The sequence below is a fragment of the Sciurus carolinensis genome, chromosome 1 (assembly GCF_902686445.1).
Source record: "Sciurus carolinensis chromosome 1, mSciCar1.2, whole genome shotgun sequence".
Classification (NCBI taxonomy): Eukaryota; Metazoa; Chordata; class Mammalia; order Rodentia; family Sciuridae; genus Sciurus; species Sciurus carolinensis.
The window spans coordinates 94,080,891-94,101,599 of NC_062213.1; the positions used below are offsets into that span (position 1 = coordinate 94,080,891).

The following is a 20,709-nucleotide window of genomic DNA, read 5'->3' on the forward strand; positions in this document are numbered from 1 at the left end:
TTTTTTGTTTTGAAAAAGATTACTTTTAAAAAGATTATGAATACTCCGGTTAATTAAAAAGTCAACTAGAAGACAAGTAATCACCCTCTAATTTATCTGTCCCAGAAAACTTTCTTGTTCTTAGATATGTTTATTATCCAGATATACTCCTAAGGCTGACATATGTACATTCTCATAAACCATACATTCATGTTATACTTATGGTTTCATATGTCAGAGCTTACCGGATTGTACGCTCTAAATATGTACAATGTACTGGGCATCAGAGCTGGATAACAAAAATCACGATTAGCATTTAAACTCTCTAAGTGAGCGAATGACAAAGAAGTTCATGTGTCACTTGTTGAAAGGGACCATGGAGGACTAATAAAATGGAGTCCTAATTGGAAGGCAGTTCTCTGTGTGCAGTTTTTGTTTGTTTTGTTTTTTCTTTGTTTTGGTGCTGATCATTGAACCCAGGAGCACTCTACCACTGAGCTACATCCTCAGTCCTATACCAGGAATTGAACCCAGAGGCCCTTAACCACTGAGCCACATCCCCAGCCCTTTTTATTTATTTATTTTTTTGAGACAGGGTCTCACCAAGTTACTTAGGGTCTCCCCAAGTTACTTAGGGTCTCCATGAATTGCTGAGGCTGAGTTATGAACTTATTTATGATCCTCCTGCCTCAGCCTCCCGAGCTGCTGAGATTACAGATGTGTGTCACTACATCTGCTCTGTGTACACATGCTTGAGTCAGATAAACTAAGCTCAGATTTTAACAACTATGATTTCTACTTGTGTGCTTTTGGGAGAGTTAATTAACCTGCCTGTGCCTCAGTTTCTTCATCTGAAAAATGGGGGTAATAATAATAAATTCCAGGGTTGTTATGAAATTTAAATGAGATATAAATTCTTCAAAGTGGCATGTAACCCCTGTGTTAAATCCTCAGTAGCAAAATTAAAATGTCATGTAGTAGGTACTCAATAAATATAAACTATGATTTCTATTACTGTTAGTATTTTTTTCTGGAAGGGATCAAGTTGAGCCATGTTTAGTAAAGATGTGAATTGAAAATATGTAGGGCAGGTACAGAAAATTGCCATAGATTGTCTTACTGGAGGGGAGGTCAGTGGCTAAAATACCCAGCTGGTGACAAAGGGGTACAAAATCTAAAGAAGGCAGGACAGGGGATGGGACACTCACGTTGGACAACTCCTGGCTCCCTTGGTAGCCTAATTCATCGGTGAAGCTGCAGATGGATGTCAAGGACATAGAGAAGTTGTTTAAGGAGGAAGGTTCTAACTGTGAAGTCCCCCAAGCTTCTTTGGTCTCCTAGAGGAGAGAAGGACAGGTCAGTATTTTTTGTTTTGTTTTGTTTTGTTTTGTGCTGGGGATTGAACCAAGGGATGCTTAACCACCGAATCATATCCCCAGCCTCCCCCACCTTTTTAAATTTAGAGACAGAGTCTCACTGAGTTTCTTAGAGCCTCGCTAAGTTGCTGAGGCTGGCTTTGAACTCACGATCCTCCTGTCTCGGCCTCCTGAACTGCTAGGATTACAGGTGTGCACCACTGCACCCTGCAGGACAGATTGTTTCTGAGAGGAGCAACCCACATAAGCGAAACTTCAGGATCACCTTGCCCTGATCCCTGGCTTGTGCCATAGCCTGCCCTCTTATACTGAAAGTTGGTGAAGAGCCATTCTCTTTCTTCTGCATTTCTATAAAGCTCTATGATCATTAATGCCATGGGACACTGGTGTGTCTCCTTCCTCCTTCACCACACACACAATACTTCAGTCTCCATGTCCTCACAAAAGTGGTTGTTATAGCAACAGGAGGGTGGGGTCCCAGGCCCATGGGTTCAAAGTAGTGCTCCTCTGTAGGATGTGAGAGGACACAGTCACACACACACATAAACACACCTCCTTAACTTTCTGCAAGAAGAGGCTGGGCCTGCTCAACATCCTCCCTCTACTCCTCACAAGGGAGAACAGAAGTCTCTAGCTAAATTCTGAAAACAGATGGGTGCAGTTGCTTATGACTGTAATCCTAGGGACTCAGGAGGCTGAGGCAGGAGGATCACAAGTTTGATTCCAGCCTTGGCAACTTAGACCCTATCTCAAAATAAAAAATGAATAAGCTGAGGATGTAACTTGATGGTAGGGTGCTTGCTTAGCATGCACAAGTCTTGGTTTCAATCCACAGCATGGCATGTGCAAATGGTTTAGATATGAGGTGTCCCCCCAAAGCTCATGGATGAGAAAATTCAAGAGTGATCAGAGAGGAAGGAGGAGTAGGTCACTGGGGAATTGCCTTTGGGGTTTCTATTTTTGTCACTGGTGAGTGGAGTGCTCTTTTCTGCTTCCTGGTTGTCACATCTGGAGCTGCTTTTCTCTGCCATGCTGTTCTGGCATGATGTTCTGCTTCACCACAAACCAAGCCTTGGAGTTAGCCAACCATGAACTGAACCTCTGAAACTGTGAGCCAAAAGAAACTTCTGCTCCTCTAAGATTTTTCTTGTCAAGTATTTTGGTCACAGCAATGCAAAACTGACCGAAACTACTCACACACACACACACACACACACAATACACACACACTCACAATACACACACACACACACATGTGATGCACACACATTTTTTACATATATAAAATTTTTTGGTGCTGGGGATTAAACCCAGAGCCTCAAACATGCTAGGCAAGCACTGAGCAACCACTGAGCTACATCCCCAGACGTATATAATTTTTTGAACTGTGTATTATGTGGGGGTGTTTATTGACCACCTACTGTGTGGTAGGCAATGCTTTGGCTCAATAATCTGGCCTTTTCCAAACTCTTCATTTCCAGTCAAACCGGCTTTGCATGGTCAGCCACAGGACTTTTCTTCTTCCACAGCTCAGTTCTGGTCAGGGACTATTTATGGAAAAGTCACTCAACAAACACAAGATGTGTCCTTTTCCTCCATGTGTTCACAATCCATTAAGGGGACAGACTTGGGACAAGTCGTCTTACTACGAGGTGGCTGCAGGGGCAGTGGAGCTCACCAACGCAGCCAGTTCCTCTGTTGTTGGGAAGGGTGGCAGGACGGCCATAATTAACTGTTGAAAATGTCTGCGGGATTGTGTGTGAGACATGCAAGACTTCTGAGGTGAAAGCTGGGTGTGGTCGGGCACACCTGTAAACCCAGTGGCTCGGGAGGCTGAAGCAGGAGGATGGAAAGTTCAAAGCCAGACTCAGCAATTTAGCAAGGCAGTAAGCAACTTAGAGAGACCCTGTCTCAAAATTTAAAAAATGAAATAAAAAGGGCTGGGAGTAGCTTAGTGGTAAAGGGTCCCTGGGTTCAATCCCTAGTACTGTAAAACAGGAAAAAAAATCTGGGGGTTTTTTAGTGATTCACTGGTCATTCTCCCATGTCCTGTATCTCAGACCCTGAGCTCTCCCAATGACAGAAAAGTATGTTCCAGAGGAAAAGCAAAGAGAAGACTTTCTGTGTAGCAAAACCCTGGGCTTTTGGATCTCAGAAGTCAAAAGCCAGAACCATATCACTATATATTAAAACTGTGCTGTTCAATACGCTAGCCTCACATGGTTATTCAAATTTAAGCCGAAACAAGTTAAAATGAAATAAAATTATAATTTCAGTTCCTTAGTCTTACCAGTCACATTTCAAGATCAGGGGGTAGAGCATCCCTGGGTTCCATCCCCAGTTCTACTAAAAAGAGAGTGAGAGAGCAGGGCTGGCGCACACCTGTAATCCCAGCAGCTCGGGAGGCTGAAACAGGAAGATGGTGAGTCCAGAGCCAGCCTCAGCATCAGGAGGCACTAAGCAACTCAGTGAGACCCTGTCTCTAAATAAAATATAAAATAGAGCTGGGGATGTGGCTCAGTGGTCGAGTGCCCCTGAGTTCAATCCCTTGTACCAACAAAACAAAAATGTGTGAGAGAGAGAGAGAGAGAGAGAGAGACAGAGACAGAGAGAGAGGGAGAGAGGCAGGGAGTTTTTGGTCCATAGCAGCCTTGTTCACTGTTATTTGCCTCAGTGTCCAGAACAGTGTCCAGTAAATGAGAAGATACTCTGTAAACTTTAATTGGACTAATACTAGAGAAGTTAGAGCCAGTTTCCATCACATCGACTCATTCACCCAGCTGATTTCAGGTGGATAGAGTTTATCCAAATTAGGGAGGAAGGAAAGAAAGAGGCAAAAATGGGGGTGAGGGGGGAAATCCAAATAGTTTGGTGAATTCAAGAGCAAGTGGAGTCTTGTGCTTGCTCCCAAAGAGTACAATGAACTTCCCCTACACCATCAAGAGTGCTGGGGCCGGGTTGGGGATATAGCTCAGTTGGTAGAGTGCTTGCCTTGTAGGCCCTGGGTTCAAATCCCCAGCACCGCAAAAAAAAAAAAAAAAGTGCTGGGGCCAAAGAGCAGATAAAACTAGAGTGTGCCCAGGAGGAGGTCGGAGATACCCTTTAAGAGATACCCTTTAAGAGTTCTGCTCACCCCAGGTCCCATCCTGGCTTGTGGAATTGAAGAATGACTTTGATTAGCAAGGAAGAGGAGGTAAAGGATCTTAGAGAGCTACCATGGAGTTTCCCATGGTTCCAGAGAGGCATGAAGAAGTAGGGCTGAGGGATGGGTGTAAGCTCAGTAGACAGGGCAAGAGGGGAAACCTGTCAGTTCAGAGCCAGACAGTTCTGGTTCTCTCACACACAGGATGGGTGTGTTTCGGTATACCAGCAAGGAAAGGTACTGATGACCAAGTCCCAAATCCCCTCTCCTCATGCCTTTGGCACATCAGGAGCCCCCTAAACTGACAGGCAATCCTCAAAATGAATGACACGTCCCTGTATTAACTGAGATTAAGTTCTTGCTACCTGATAGAAAAATGAGTAGAAGCAACAATTTGATGTAATCATAGTGAAAACAAGGAAGGTAACATTTGGGGGCATCTGTATTTGCAACCTGACAATTGTATCCACTACATCAGAATTTTTTTTTTCAATAAGAATATAGGCATGTGTTATTTGTGCAAATTAGAAATGAATTTATTTATTGTATATATCCACTTATCTGAGGTGGAATCCACTATCTAGAGTAGTCAAATTCAGAGACAGAGAGTAGAATGATGGCTGTCAGGACTGGGAGAGGGGTTGATGGGAGTTGTTTAATGGGTACAGAGTTTCAGTTTGGGAAAATGAGAATGTTCTGGAGATGGGTGGTGGTGATGGTTGCACAACAATGTGAATGTACTTAACATCACTGAAGTGTACAGTTCAAAATGGTTAAAATGGTAAATGTACTTATTTATTTATTTGGTACCAGGGATTGATCTGAGGGGTGCTTAACCACCGAGCCACATCCCCAGCCCTTTATTATATTTTATTTAGAGACAGGGTTTCACTAAGTTGTTTAGGGTCTCCCTAATTACTGAGGCTGGCCTGGAACTTGAGATCCTCCTGACTCAGCCTCCTGAGCTGCTGGGATTACAGACACAATCTACCATGCCCGGTTAAAATGGTAAATTTAATGTGTTCGTTTTACATTTGAAGTAAAAGAGGGAAAAAATGTTGTAATATTACTTTAACAAGTCTGGTTCTGGGAGGGTTTTTAGTTACCGAGAATTGAGCCCAAGGATGCTTAACTACTGAGTCACATCTCCAGCCCTTTATTTTTTATTTTGAGACAGGGTCTCAGTAAGTTGCTTAGGGTCTCTCTAATTGCTGAGGCTGGGCTGAAATTTGCGATCCTCCTAACTCAGCCTCCTGAGTCACTGGGATTACAAGTGTGCACTCAGTGTGGGTGTTTCTTGAAAAGTGGCATGGTTTCTATTTGATTCATTACAGAGGGTCCTTCCAGCTAGCTTATGCCCATCTAAGGGCCCTAGATTTGGAAGCAAGACTCTATCGCTGGGTGCCCGCCCAGCCACCAGCCAAGAAGCATCTTGGCTCTTCCTTCTCAAATTAAGTACATACTATCCTGAAGTACACACTATCCTGTTTTGCACTCTTGTTGCAAATCTCAAAAGAGACATCAGTAGGCTACTGAAGCTCTCTCTCACACATCAAGAAATGGAGCATGAAACCAGGTATGATAGCACACACCTGTAATCCCAGTGATTCAAGAGACTGAGGCAGGAGGATCACAAGTTGGAGGCCAGACTCAACAACTTAGCGAGACTGTGTCTCAGAATAGAAATAAAAAGGACTGGAGATACAGCTCAGTGGTAGAGTGCCTCTAGCTACATCCCCAGCACTACAAAAGAGAAAGAAAAGAAAGAAAATTAAAAATAAAAATAAAAACACAGAAGAAAGAAAGAAAGATCGATCATGTGGTATGGCACTTTTTTTTTTTTTTTTTTTTTTTTTTTTAAGAAAGAAAGACGAGGGGAGGAGAGGAGAGGAGAGGAAGTGGCATGAAATTTGGGACATCATCCTTGCACTGGCTCTGCACACCTCTGTTCCTTGCACAAAGTGTTCTGCACATTCAACAAAGTTCTCCTCAATCTCTTGGCTTGGGGGGTCTCCTTGAAGATGGCAGGAAGCAGTCATAGTCCTTTGGAAGAATTTCAACAGAAATATTGCCTTAGCAATTGGCCCTCAAAATCTCTTCTCTAGTCAAAAAATGATTCCAGAGGGAGATTGTAAACAGATTATGTGTCTTTCCCATCATACCTTATCTGAGACTCTCCGAACCACAGTGGGTTATGTCACGGTACCAAGGGTGAAACTGTTATCACCATATTTTCCCAGTCTCTACTGGTTCTAGAAAGAGAAAGAAAAAAAAAATCCATACCAATTCCAAGGTTTTTCTTTTTTCCCGTGTGGTGCTGGGGATTGAACTCAGGGCCTTATGTTTCCAGGGTCAAGCACTCTACCAACTGAGCTATATACCCAGCCCGTGGATTTTTTTTTTTTTTTTTTCTTTTTGTAGAGCTAGAAATGCAACCCAGATACACTCTACCACTGAGCTACACCCCCAGCCCTTCTAAGTTGAGGAGACTGGCCTCAAATTTGCAATCCTCCTGCCTCAATCTCCCTAGTCACTGGGGTTACAGGTGTGCACCATTGCACCCAACTGCTAATCACATTTTTAGAGAACGTTATATTCAAAATGCAGAACTCCTGCTCATCAAAAAGACACAATTAAGTGCAGCACAAGGACTAGGGTCGTGGCTCAGTGGTAGAGTGCTTGCCTAGCATGTGTGAGGCACTGGGTTTGATTCTCAGTACCACATATAAATAAATAAAGCAAAGGTCCATTAACAACTAAAAAAAGATGATGAGCAGTGCACAGTGGCTCACACTTGTAACCCCAGTCACTGGGGAAGCTGAGGCAGGAGCACTGAAAGTTCAAGACTAGCCTCAGTAACATAGTGAGACCCTGTCTCAAAACTTTTAAGAGTGGGCTGGGGGAGATAGCTCAGCTGGTAGAGTGCTTGCCTCGCAAACATAAGGCCCTGGGTTCAATCCCTAGTACTGCAAAAAAAAAAAAAAACACTTTTAAAAGTGAGGCTGGGATTGTGGCTCAGAGCACTTGCCTTAGCATGTGTGAGGCACTGGGTTCAATTCTCAGCACTGCATACAAATAAATAAAAGGTTCATCAACAACTAATTAAAAAATATTTTTAAAAAATTTAAAAAGCAGGAGTTGGGCTTGTGGCTCAGTGGTAGAGCGCTTGCCTAGCATGTATGAGGTTCAATTCTCAGCACCGCAGGCAAATAAATAACATCAACATCAACAGCTAATAAAAACACTTTTTTAAAAATTTGAAAAGCAAAATGGGCTTGGGATGCAGTTCAGTGGGAGAGCGCCCCTGGTTTTATCCCTATGAGAAGGAGGAGGAGGAGAAAGAAGGAAAAAAACAAACCTCAGATAGGGAAACCACAGGCTAACCTCCGTTAGCACCTAGGATAGTGTCAAGACATCTGTTTATCTCTCTTCCCTAGCAGATTAGAAACTTCCAAGTGGTATGTCTAATACCTATTTGTTTATTCAGAAAACAGCACAGGGCCTTTGATAGTATGTGGTTGATGAATATTTTTAAAAAAATATCAATAGCTTGCACTAACCAAAAGTCTAAAGCTGGTCCTGGTGGTGCACACCTGCAATTCCAGCAACTCTGGAGGCTGAGGCAGGAGGATCACAAGTTCAAGGCCAACCTGAACAATATAGTGAGACCCCATCTTAAAAAAAAAAAAAATAGCTGGGGATGTGGCTCAGTGGGAGAACACCCCTAGATTCAATCCCCAGAACCAAAACAAAACAAAAAAGTGAGAAAGTAGGCAAGAGGGAAAGTGGTCTGTTTGACTAGAGGGAAACAGGGATCACAGTGAAGGGTCTCAACCACCAGACAAAGGAATGTTTAAGTCTATTGACAACAGGAAGTCACCGAATTGTTGCCGCTATTGTTATTTTGTGAGTAGTGCTTAACATATCATTTACCTCTCCACTCCCTATTGGGGATTGAACCCACTAAACCACATCCTCAGCCCTTTTTATTTTTTATTTTGAGACAGGGTCTCACTAAATTGCCCAGGCTGGCCTTGAACTTGTACTCTCCTGACTCTGCCTCCAGAGATGCTGGAATTGCACGTGTGCACCACCAGACCCAGCTTTAGACTTTTGGTTTAGTGCAAGCTATTGATATTTTTTAAAAATCTTTTTGTTTCTGGGATTACGGGCATGCACCACCATGACCAGCTGGCCTTTTCATTACAGTCACAAATGACTATATCTCATTCCCATTGCTAGTTCTGAATTCCCTGAGGGCAGATACCATATTCTGTCTTTGTAGCTTTCACAGTGATGATCACAGTGCTTGACACATTTCTCAAAAAATGAATGCTCCGCTGACCATATAGCTCACTTTGTAGAGTGCTTGCCTAGCATGTGCAAAGGGCCAGGGTTCGTATCCCCAACACCACCGAAAAAAAAGAAAGAATGAATTCTCCAGTCTGATGGTCTAGCTCAGTGGTAAAGTGGGTACTTAGCATGTAAAGGGTCCTATCTGTGTTCAATCCCTAGCACCAGAAAAAACAATATATGTTAAATGTTCCAACAAACATTTGGCTCAGGAATGAACAAGTGATTTAATGTATGGGGAAGAGGTAGCAGAAGGGTCAGTGTATAAGTGGTCAAAGCAAGGATGAAGTTTTTTGTTGTGTTGTTTTGTTTTGTGGTATTAGGGATTGAATTCAGAGGCGCTCTTCCATTGAGCAACATCCCTAACCCTTTCTTTATTTACCTGTATTTTTTTTATTTTGAGACAGGGTCTCACTAAGCTGCTTAGGGCCTCTGTAAATTGCTGGGGCTGGTCTCAAACTTGGCAATCCCTCTGCCTCAGTCTCCTGAGTCACTAGGATTAAAGGCTTGTACCACCATGACTGGATAAAATGTTTCTCTTCTGAATTCAGAAGAGGCTATTTTGTAGGGTATCTGGATAGTAAACTGAAGATATATTCCTTCTGGGTAAAATTTAATCTGGGAAACAAGAACACCCTCACTTCACAATTTTCTAATCCTAGAGAAATTGATATGAGAAGGCAATCTTTGGAAAGAAATGAAAATTCCTCCAATCAGCAGGCATTTCTTGAGAGCTCCTATGTGCTCAGCCTTACTGTAGGGTCTTTGGATAAATTGTGTACTAGAGAAATAGGAGCTAATCTTTAGGATATTTAAAAAAATTTTTTTTGTTGTAGATGGACACAAATTATTTATTTTTTCTGTGGTACTGAGGAATGAACCCAGCAACTCACATGTGCTAGGTGAGCTACAACCCCAGAAGGATACATTTTTAATACTAGAAATGAGCCAGGCACAGTGGCACACGCCTGTAATCCTAGCAGCTCAGGAGGCTGAGGCAGGAGGATCACCCATTCAAAGCCAGCCTCAGCAACTTAGTGAGGCCCTGAGCAACTTAGTGAGACCCTGTCTCAAAATAAAATTTAAAAGATGGCTGGGAATGTGACTCAGTGGTTAAGTGGCCCTGGGTCAACTAGGAACAATTAGAAGACAACATTAAACTGTGGTGTTATAGAAGTTTAATCAAAGTCAAGGAAGGCTCCTAGAGGGGATGAGAATGGAACAGGGTCCTGAAAGAAGAGCTGGATTTGGATAGGAAAGAGGAACAGTAAGGCATTTCAGGCAAGTCACACACAAAGGTGTGAAGTCAGACCATTAGAAGTTGTGTGGAAGATGGACAACCTGCCATCATGGAGCTCCCATCTGGGAGATGGGGAATGGGAAGACAAATATTCAAACAAATACAGGTGATGTGCATTATTCCCACAAGAATGTAAGCCCTCAGAAAGTAGAACCCTTATCTGTCTCGTACATCACTCTATTCTCCACTACCTAGAGCAAAGTCAGGCACAAAGTAGGTGATTAATAAATGTGTATTGAATGCAGTATTGCTACAATGGAGACACAGAGTGATATTAATTCTGATAGTTACCATTTATTGAGTGCATATATTTGCAAGGCACTGTACTAAGAATTTTTGCTTGTTTTTAGAGACAGGGTTTCACCATGTTTCCAGGTTGGCCTCAAATTCCTGGGCTCAAGTGATCCTCCTACCTTAGGCTCCCAAGTAGCTAGGATTATTCTGCACTCAACCCAGAGTTTTATATACGGGATCTTAGTTGATCCTCTGACCTTTTGAAAGTACTGTAATTTTCTCATTTTACAGACTTGGAAACCAAGATGTTATGTAAGTAACATTTGTTTCAAGGTTAGTTACCCAGTAAGTGACAGAATTGGGACTTGAATTCATCGCTGCCTAACTTCACTATCCATTCCCCAAACCTGGGGTCTACTTTCAAAAATGCAATTTGGAGAAGTTTGCTGTGAACTGATTGAAAAGCACAAGAAAAGACATAAGACAGGAAGACCACTTAAGTAAAACCAGCATAGAGTAATGAGCATGAATTAAAGTAGTTGTAGTGGGAATGGAGAAAAAAAAGGACTATTTTTTTGACACTTCAAAGGGCTTCTAAATAAAGCTCAGGGTTTGGTGACTTGCTAGATGTAGCATGATGACTAATTTCCTCACCTGGTAATAGGAAGAATGCTAATAGGAATAGCTTTCTGTAATTCTTAGTTTGACAGTACATGGAACGGATGATCCAAATCTCTAGGTTTGCTATTTTCTAAAAGCCCCTAATATGTGCTGGTCACAAACAGTAGTAATAAACTAGCTTGAAAAGCCACACTGAAAAGGACAGAGTAAAAGCGTGAGGCCGAGTGAGATTGCGCACACCTGTAATCCCATCCACTTTGGAGGCTGAGGCAGGAGGATCACAAGTTTGAGGCCAGTATGAGAAAGTTAGCAAGACCCTGTCTTAAAATATAAAATGAAAAAGACTGGTGATATAGTTCAGTGACAAAGCTCTCCTGAGTTCAATCCCAAGTACCGGAAAAAAAATAAGTAAATCTGAAAAAAGAAGAAAAAAAAAAAAAGCGTGGAGGACGCACAGAACACTGCTCCTGCGGCCTTCACATCCTTGGAGGCTGGCAGGCACTACAAAGGGAAAGAGTGGTTTGTCCAAGAACTACAACTCCCACAAGGCATTGGGCGGAGCACCAGGGTTTCCGGCTAAATTTTATTTCCGGTTTTCGGGTGCTGACGTTCTCTTCCGGTCGTGGTGGCTCCCGAAAGGCATTTGGGATGCACACGGTGAGTCTAGAGGCTTAGGGAGTTCCAGCGGGAGTGGTGATAGTCTAGTGTCTGCACAGCACTCAGCAGCTGGGGGTTCGCGCGGGGAGGGCGCACTGGCGGGAGGACGTGTAACCTTGACAGAAGGGAGTGGGGGGTTGACTGGAGGGAGGAGGAGGCAGATCAAACTGAACCCCCAAGGGACCTAGGAAGGGATGTGGGGACGAGGGCAACAGGATCCCGGGAATGGACTGGCTGGGAGGAATACAGGACTTAGGGAAGATCCCGTGAGCGAGCAGTGGGATCCTAGCAGAGGTGGGTGGAGGAGGAGAGTTGCTGCGGGAAGGCTGCGGCTGTGGGGGAACGCTGAGTGAGGGAAAGTGGTAGGCTGCTGCAGATCTGAGGTCGGCCAAAATCAGACACCACAAGGAAAACCCTATTCTGTCCTATACTAAGAACACTCCTCCAGTTGATGAGCACCTGGGTTTCAGGAAGAGGGCGGTGGATAATGCTGGTGTTTGGACTGGTTTTCCAGGGCTGCAGGCAGAGATGAGTCGAACAGTGGATCATCGCTGGTGGCCTACAGACTACTTTGTGGAAGGGGCAGCTTCTTTGATAGGGGATCAGAAGAGCTTTGACGGACTTATAAGAGCTTTGTCAGGTTGATTTTGGTGACTTTACCCAGTGGCTTGACTACTTACTTTACTTTTTTCTCCAAAGATGAGGCTGCTGACATTTGTGGTGTTGGCTTTATTAGCTGTCACTCAAGCCGAGGAAGGAGCCAGACTTTTGGCCTCCAAATCCCTGCTGAACAGATATGCGGTGGAGGGGCGAGACCTAACCTTACAGTACAACATCTACAATGTTGGTTCAAGGTAAGGAGAACCTGGGGTTTCAGATGGGCCCCTTTTCAAGGTTCTTAGTTCTCAGATGGGCATAGGAAACATCTTGGTGAGTATCGATTTCTCTTTGTGAGATCTTCAGCATTAGATATTACTGGGCCTACTTTTGGAAGTAGAGGACATTTTTACCTAAGCTGCAAAACACCACCTTCCAGTTTGTAGGTTGGCAGAGTTTCAGAGTAGAGAAGACACAAGAATTGTGAAACAAGGAGGAGAAGATGAGGACAGAAAATGTACAGTCCTTTGTTGCCTCAAAGGTTCAGAGTTTTAACTTCCTCCTTTCACTACTCCCATGAGCATTTTTGTTGCCATTCTTTCATTTTATTCCCTTTATCTTTTGTCCACATTTATCCTCTCATCTACCCCTCCCCACTACACATGAAGAAACTGAGACAAGAATGAATTTGGGCCCTCTCCCTTCTAGACACTCGAATATTTTGGTATTTCTGAGTGGTAGAATCTATTACTTGACCTAGATCTTTCAGTGCCACAGATTCAAATTATTATGTGACTCTTTTGAGTTCTGAATTTTTAGCATAGATTTAATTATTGATTGAATGACTTAATTTTATTAACTTTACTTTTTTTTCGTTTCCTCTGTTTTTTAGTGCCGCATTAGATGTGGAATTATCTGATGATTCCTTCCCTCCAGAAGATTTTGGCATTGTCTCTGGTATGCTCAATGTCAAATGGGACCGGATTGCCCCGTATCCTTTAGGCTGTGGGTGATGAAGACTGGGGAAGGGGGCCATTACCTGCAAAGCATCAGGGGTACTTGAAGCAGACTGGGAATATGAGGCAAGAGAGATGAGTATAAATTTAGTGAACGTGATTTAGAGAAGACCTGAAAGGGGGTTCTTGAAGTTTTAGGTTGTAAGGCCCCGAAACATACTATATTGGAAGGTTATAGACACTTACTAAAATGTCTGTGGCCAGGCATGGATATTTAAGATGATCACCCCCAGCCCCAAGATTTTTTAAAAGGCATTTAATAGATCTGGGCTGGGTAGTGCATGCCTATAATCCCAGCTACTCAGGAGGCTGAGGCAGGAAGAGCACAAGTTGAAGCCCAGCCTGAACAACTTAGCAAGATTCTGTGTAAACAAAAAATAAAAATGACTGGAAATGTAGCTCAGTAGTAGAATGCCTATGGATTCAGTCTCTAAGTGCAAAAAGAAAGAGAGGGGAAGGAAAGGAGGGAAGAAATTAAATAGGATGCTAGCATGGAGAACTTGGGTGACCGTTTTAAAGTCTCTAAATCAAGGAGTTTCTTTATCTAATCTACCATTTATTTCCTAAATACTGAATTAGATGCATCATCTCTCTCTCTCTCTCCCCCTTTCTCCCTCTCTCACCCTCTTTCATGGTACTGGTATTGAACCCAGGACTTGTTGCATGCTAGGCAAGTACCCTGTCACTAAGCTACATCTTCAGCCCTTTTTTCTCTTGTGAATTAAAGTGTATTTAGATTTTTCTCAGGAGGGTAAATGTACTTCTTTGTATTTTTTCTTGTTTTCTGTTTTTTGTATTTTCAAGACTTTATTCACATATAGTCATAGTCGATGAAAGGTTATCTGTGAGCTTAGCTGGGCACAGTGGTGCACGCCCGTAATCCTAGCAGCTCAGGAGGCTAAGGTAGGAGGATCTTGAGTTCAAAGCCAGCCTCAGCAACTTATTGAGACCCTCAGCAACTCAGCAAGACCCTGTCTCTAAGTAAAATTAAAAAGGGCTGGGAATGAGGCTCAGTGGTTAAGCGCCCCTCAGTTCAATCCCTGGTCCAGAAAAATAAAAAAATTATCTGTGAGCTTAAGTGAGTATAATTTTTCATCTGTAACATATTTGAAAGTTTACTTCAAAAACCTCGATAGTAGCACGAGGTCCTGGGTTCAATCTCCAGCATGGCCAAAAAAAAAAAAAAAAAACTTGATAGTAAGTGTATCATGGACTCCTTAAAATTTATCAAAGATACCATGTTACACCATGTTAGACTTTTTTAAAAAGTCTGGTTTTTAATTCCTATGGAGTATTGCAGATAAGAAATCACATGTTAGCAACTGTTTTAGGAATGGTGCACTTAGTCTACAAACTGAAAGGTTGTTACCACCTTAGCTTCATTTTTTTTTCACTTCCTTGACTCTTGGAACAGTGCTAGCAACGTCTCACACACAGTTGTCCTGCGTCCTCTCAAGGCTGGTTACTTCAACTTCACCTCAGCTACAATTACTTACCTGGCCCAAGAAGATGGTCCTGTTGTGGTGAGTTACCCAGGTGCCAAGCTGGATGGGACTCACATATCTGCCTGCCCCACAGAAAATCTCCACAGTAGCCTCTAAATTGTGAAGGAGCTAAGACTGACCAGAAACTTGGTATTATCGTAAAGAAGTATAATTCTATTTGTAGAGATCTAGAACAGAATAACTGAAATGGATGGGAGAGGAGTTCCATAACATTTCCTTCCTCTTTGTTCCTTCTGCTTTCCTTTTAATCTGGAATGTGTCATTTAATGCCCAGTTTTTTGCTGTCCTTGACTTTCTGGTCATTTTTTTGTTTTTGTATTGTTTGCAGTGCTAAGAACCCTTGGCATGCTGGGTAATTTTCAGTTATCTTCTAAGCCACTGTCAGATTATTGACAGGCTCCACTGTTCTCATCTTGCCTTTGCTTAGAATGTCGTGCCAATTGCATTGAAGCCAAGATCTCCTGCCTGTCATTGCACGTCCTCCAATAGTCTTCTTGTCCTGTCTCTCCAGCTTTGTCTCCCACTCCACCCACACAGACCCCAATCCTAATTAGTCCAACCTCCTTCCTGTACTCCCTCCCCCTTCAGTGTTTATTCTCTTTCTTTGTTCTTATTCTTTGCTTTTGTTCTGTTTAAAGTACACTCTCTCCTCTACTTCATTAGCTGAAGTCTTCTCAAGATCCAACTTTGAGCTGTATCTCCTTGTTTCTGCCTTCTATCAAACGTGGTGATGCACGCCTGTAATCCCAGAGACTTGGGAGGCTGAGGCAGGAGGATTGCAAGTTCAAAGTCAGCCTCAGCAATTTAGCGAGACCCTGTCTCAAAATAAAAAATAAAAAGGCTTGGGGATGTAGCTCAGTGGTAGAGTGCCCCAGGTTCAATCCTGGTACCTTTTGCACCTGCCAAAAATTTTAGTTACTTCCTGACTTCAGTAGTTTTCTTTCTTATGTGAATGTCTTCCCTCCTTCCCATCTCCCAATTTAATTATAAACTCCTAGATGCCAGGAACTCAGTCGTCTGATTGACTCACGTAAAGATCAACAGACATTTCTTGAGCCCTTGCAACATGCCAGACTGTGGAAAATAACAAGAAGATTAGGACACTATCCCAGTCCCAAAAATCTTAGACCATAAATTTTGTAAATATGTGAAGGTAAAATATATGGTCTTGTCCAAGGAACGAAAAGAAATCTAAAATTCTGTAACAGTCAATGCACTTTCAAATTTTTCATTTTTTCATAAACCACACGGACCCATGTTCTTGTAATCTTAGCTATGTTCTCACATCTTGTGTCAGTTCTGTTTTCAGAACCAACTTCAGGACTCTGGTTCTGTCTGATACTTGATGGGTTAATAGATACAAAATCCAAGACTCAGCTGCCGTCTTAGAACAAAGTTGTTTGCAATGTGCTTCAAGCTCTTGGCCTCCTCTTCAAAGCAGAGGAATGTGAGCCAGTCCCAGCCCTCCTCTTGTAATGTCCATTTGGGTTGGGCTTTATACTTTTCAGAATTCTTCTCATTATTTCATTTGAGCCTCATGTCAACCCTGTAAACTATAGAAGAGTATTTTTGTTTGAGGAATAAGTAAATGATTGCTAAAGGCAAGTCATTCCCTTGCACATCTGGCCCTGCTGAGGGGGCCAGAGGTGGTGAGCAGTTTCACTCTTCAGAGTCTAAAGCTGTGACAGAAGAATTGAGCTTTCATTTCAGGTGCATACCTGGCCTACCCTGTTTAATAAATGCTTTTCCATAGGTGCTTTTCAGGTCTCCTGGCTCCTAATTTACTCTTCTTTCCAACAGATTTAAGAGAATCATCTGACTTTCCCTAGTTCAAACATTACCTTTTTTTTCTTTTTGGATTGAACCCAGGACCCCACACATGCAAGGCAAGTTCTCTGCCACTGAGCCACCTTTCCAACCCCTTTCTCATCTTGAAGCACTCTTTTGGTACTCTGGGAACTAAGAATCTGATGCGGGGGATTGCTCCCTTCTTCAGATGAGTTGACTTGGAGATTACCTTAATGTCTTTCTTTTCAGGTTGGCTCCACCAGTGCACCTGGACAGGGAGGGATCCTGGCTCAGCGGGAGTTTGATAGAAGATTCTCGCCTCATTTTGTAAGCTTTCTAATATTTTCTCATTCCCCTGGTGTGAGAACACTCTTTTGGTTCTGGAACCTCTTGGTCTCCTTAAAAGATTTGTTGTTTAGCCTACCTGTCTGGTTTTTTGTTGTTGTTGTTGTTGTTTTGGGGTTTTTTTGGTTTGTTTGTTTGTTTGGTATCTCATATAGATAATCATCAAACATCCTGTTTTAACCATGCTTCAAGATTTTCATTAATGAGATTGCTATTGCCAGAACCATAGAACTGGCCTTTTCTCTACTCAACCTGGTGCAGAGCCTGGCCTTAGAGTCCTTGGTCTATTTGGAGGTTTAAAAGAGTATCTGGTTAGATAAAGAGTCATAGAGTGTTGGGCACAGTGGTGCACACCTGTAATCCCAGCAATTCACGAGGCTGAGGCTGAAGGATCACAAGTTTGAGGCCATCCTCAGTAACTTAGCAAGGTCCTATCTCAAAAATAAAGAACTGGGGATATAGCTCAGAGGTAGAACACCCCTGGGTTCCATCCCCAGTGCCAAAAAATAAAATAAAATCAAGGGTCATAGAGCATTGAGAAAATCAAGCTGGAACTTTGTGGTTTCATGTAGGAGAGAATGTTTTGAAGATTTGACTAAAATACTGAATGAGGAAATTCATTCATTCAGTGAGTAATTATAAAGTTCCTAACTATGTGCTTATTCTGAGCTTTGCTTTGGGAAGGCATGACCATTAAGGCATAGTCCCTCCCATTAAAAAGATTGTGCAGGCTCGTATAGGACTGAAAAAGTAAGTGGAGAAGACACTATGAGAGAAGTTTCATGCAGGGTGCCAGGGGAGCACACTGCAGGAACATCGAACCTGTTTTCAAGAGCCACAGAGGGTTTATCCAAGGAGGCTAGGAAGGGCAGGTGTTCTAAAAAGAAGGAGCAGCTCAGGATGTAAGACATGGTGTGATGCAGGAATGGTAAGTCATTTATTAAAGCTAGAGGGCAGAAGTGAGGCGAGAGCATGGAGGAGAGGGTCCTGAGGTGTAAGCAGGGAAGTCAAAGGAAGCCTGACTGTTAGGGGCAAGACCTGGGCATCTCCATTCTCGAATGTTGTCTGGAAGCCAGTCTGGAGGACTTTGGTTTCACAGCTTGAAGGATTGGTCTTCAGAGAGCCATTCTGTATCAAGGGTGGTCAGAGGAACTTTCCTGGCCAAAGTCCTGCTTAAAATCTGGGCTAGACCATTCCCTTTTCTTGTCGGGCCCATTCTTTCCCTGTCCTCTCCTGTGTGCTTATCCAGACTTCTAAGCAAGACCTTGGTTTTCCTCCGCAGCTGGACTGGGCAGCCTTTGGGGTTATGACCCTTCCATCCATCGGCATCCCCCTGCTCTTGTGGTACTCCAGCAAGAGGAAATATGACACTCCCAAAACCAAGAAGAACTGAGTGGGGCTTCCACGGCCCTCCTCTCCCAAGAAACCAGGTGCTTTCCAGACTCCAAAGGGGATCTCAAATGCAATCTCTTCTCCCTTCGCCCTTGGCCACCTTCTCCTGGATTCTGCCCTGCTCTCAACCAGAGTGAAGGATCAGGCCTGGGAGTCTGTGAGAGCCTCAGTGGTTCCACTGTGAAGCCATACAAACAGGAATGCCTTCAGCCCCAGCCTGGAGCCCAGAGGGCCCTCTGGGGCCCCACCGAGGTGCTGTTGGTATATCGCTGGCAACATGAACTCTCAGGGGTCCAGGAGAGGCCCTTCGGAGACTGCCTGACACCACCCCCATCCCCTATCGTCCTCTCTCAGAAGAGGGTGAAAGATGAAATGAAAGCTGTGGGACTCAGAGGCTACCCAGTCTCTCTTCTGGGTTAGGGAAGCGCTTACCAAATGGGGTTTTCTAATAAAAACAAATGCCACACACTGACTCATCTGTTTTGTCATCAGCCTGGTGAGCAAAGGTTGCAGGAGCTTAAGCCCTGAGTGCTCCCACTCCTGGGCAAGCAAGCTAAGTCCTTGCCATAGGCTTGTGGGTCTGTTGAGTCTGTTCCCATGCAGCTATCTGCCCCCTTATGAATCTTCTTTCCCTCTGAGTGTTGTCAGTCACCACCTACTCTCCTAACCCTTCCTTGCTTGTTAGCTCTCCCCTGCTAGGGAAGATGGAGGAACAGCTGTTCTTATGCCCTGGGAGTCCTGATTGCTATCTATTTAGCATTCTTTTATTTTTGGTACTAGGGATTGAACTCAAGAGCACTTTACCACTGAGCTACATCACCAGCCCTTTTTATTTATTTTTTTAATTTTTAAAATTTATTTTGGGGGGTTCCAGGGATTGACCTCAGGGACACTGAGCCACATCCCCAGCCCTATTTTGCATTTGATTTAGAAACAGGGTCTCACTGAGTTGCTTAACGCCTTGCTTTTTGCTGAGGCTGTCTTTGAACTAGCAATCCTCCTGCCTCAGCCTCCTGAGCTGCTGGGATTATAGGCTTGTGCCACTGTGCCTGACTTTTTTCTTTTTCTTTTTAAGTTGTTGATGGGCCTTTTTTTTTTTTTTTTTTTAATTTATTTGTATGCAGTGCTGAGAATCAAACCCAGTCCCTCACACAGGCAAAGCAAGCACTCTGCCACTGAGCCACAACCCCATCCCTATTTTTTTTTTTTTAAGAGCGTCTTTCTAAGTTGTTGAGGCTGACCTTGAACTTGTGATCCTCCTGCCTCAGTTTCCTGAGTTGTTGGGATTATAGGCATGCACTACCATGACCAGTTTACTGATCGTTCTTGAAAAGCTCTCTTTTATGCCTATTTCTAGTCCATTCTCTGTTTAAGAACTAGCTTTTTTTTGGGGGGGGGAGGGGTGTACTGGGGATCAAACCCAAGGGCACTTTACCACTGAGCCATGTCCCCAGTCCTTTTCGTTTTTTATTTTGAGGTAGGGTCTTGCTAAGTTGCTTAGGGTCACAGTAAATTGTTGAGGCTGGCTTGGAACTTGCAATCCTGTCTCAGTCTTCTGAGTTGCTGGGAATTACAGGCATGTGCCACTGTACCCAGCCAAGAAGTAGCTTTTCTTGAGCTTAACTTTATTTTTAATGCCACTGTGCTTTGAACTCAGGCCAGGAAGTAGTGCTAGGTTCCCTGACTTGGGCCCTCAGCCTGGCTTATGGAAAGGCGGTGGCTTTGGCTGCAACAGCAGTGGGGAGAAGCCATTGTAAGCTGACTCTGTCCAACCCAGGAATGTCGTGGTCCGAGAACAGCCTCCCAGGCAGGAGGGAAACGCAACAAACACCCGCTTTGTTCCTGCCACCAAGTTTCCCCGTTTAGATTCTGCTCCCCCTGGTTCCCCTGCCCAACTGGTTTAACCTTTCCTTTGCCCAGCACTGGGAGCCTCTGGGCCCCTGGAAGATGAAAAGGACATGGAGACAACGGGATGCTCCAAATGGAGTAGCCCTGGGCCAGCTCACATCCCTCTTTCAGGGGCTGCGACTTGGACACCCCAGGACCAGCCAGGTCAGAGGGCAAGAAGTCTGTATTTGCTTTTTTTCATTGTGTTCTGGTGGAAACCTGGAATGCTCAGGAGATTGGGGTAAAAGGGGCAGTGGGTCAGAGGCTTAAAAAAAAAAAAAAACAGGTGTGTGGGGAAGAGCAGGTGAGCTACTTTGCTATATGTTGATTTTCTCTCTAGGATTCTTGAAAAGTCTGTTTCTGGAGGAGGGAACACTTTTCCATCTGCGCCCTCTCCATTGGAAATCTATAGTTAACCTATGAGCTAACCTATAGGAGAAGGGCTTCTGGTGTAGGGGATGGGATGAACTTCATAACTCTTGAAGGGAATATGAGAGATTTTGATCATGGAGGCACT

General features: G+C 43.6%; 1 protein-coding gene across 1 annotated transcript; it reads left to right on the forward strand.

Annotated features, from left to right (window-relative positions):
- The first annotated feature begins 11,598 nt into the window (after positions 1-11,598).
- On the forward strand, positions 11,599-18,777 carry Ssr2 (signal sequence receptor subunit 2). The gene is made up of 6 exons (XM_047559650.1): positions 11,599-11,662; positions 12,362-12,516; positions 13,152-13,250; positions 14,690-14,798; positions 16,818-16,895; positions 18,196-18,777. Exons 1-6 carry the CDS (start codon positions 11,654-11,656, stop codon positions 18,304-18,306), a joined length of 561 nt encoding a protein of 186 aa, XP_047415606.1. The 5' UTR covers positions 11,599-11,653; the 3' UTR covers positions 18,307-18,777.
- The last annotated feature ends 1,932 nt before the right edge of the window (positions 18,778-20,709 follow it).

What these genes read in the sequence shown, in the direction of transcription:
- Ssr2 (XM_047559650.1), top strand. An exon ending in AAGAAGATGGTCCTGTTGTG is followed by an intron (nt 14,799 to 16,817) that starts GTGAGTTACCCA and finishes CTTTCTTTTCAG; the next exon opens with GTTGGCTCCACCAGTGCACC. An exon ending in GAAGATTCTCGCCTCATTTT is followed by an intron (nt 16,896 to 18,195) that starts GTAAGCTTTCTA and finishes TTTCCTCCGCAG; the next exon opens with CTGGACTGGGCAGCCTTTGG.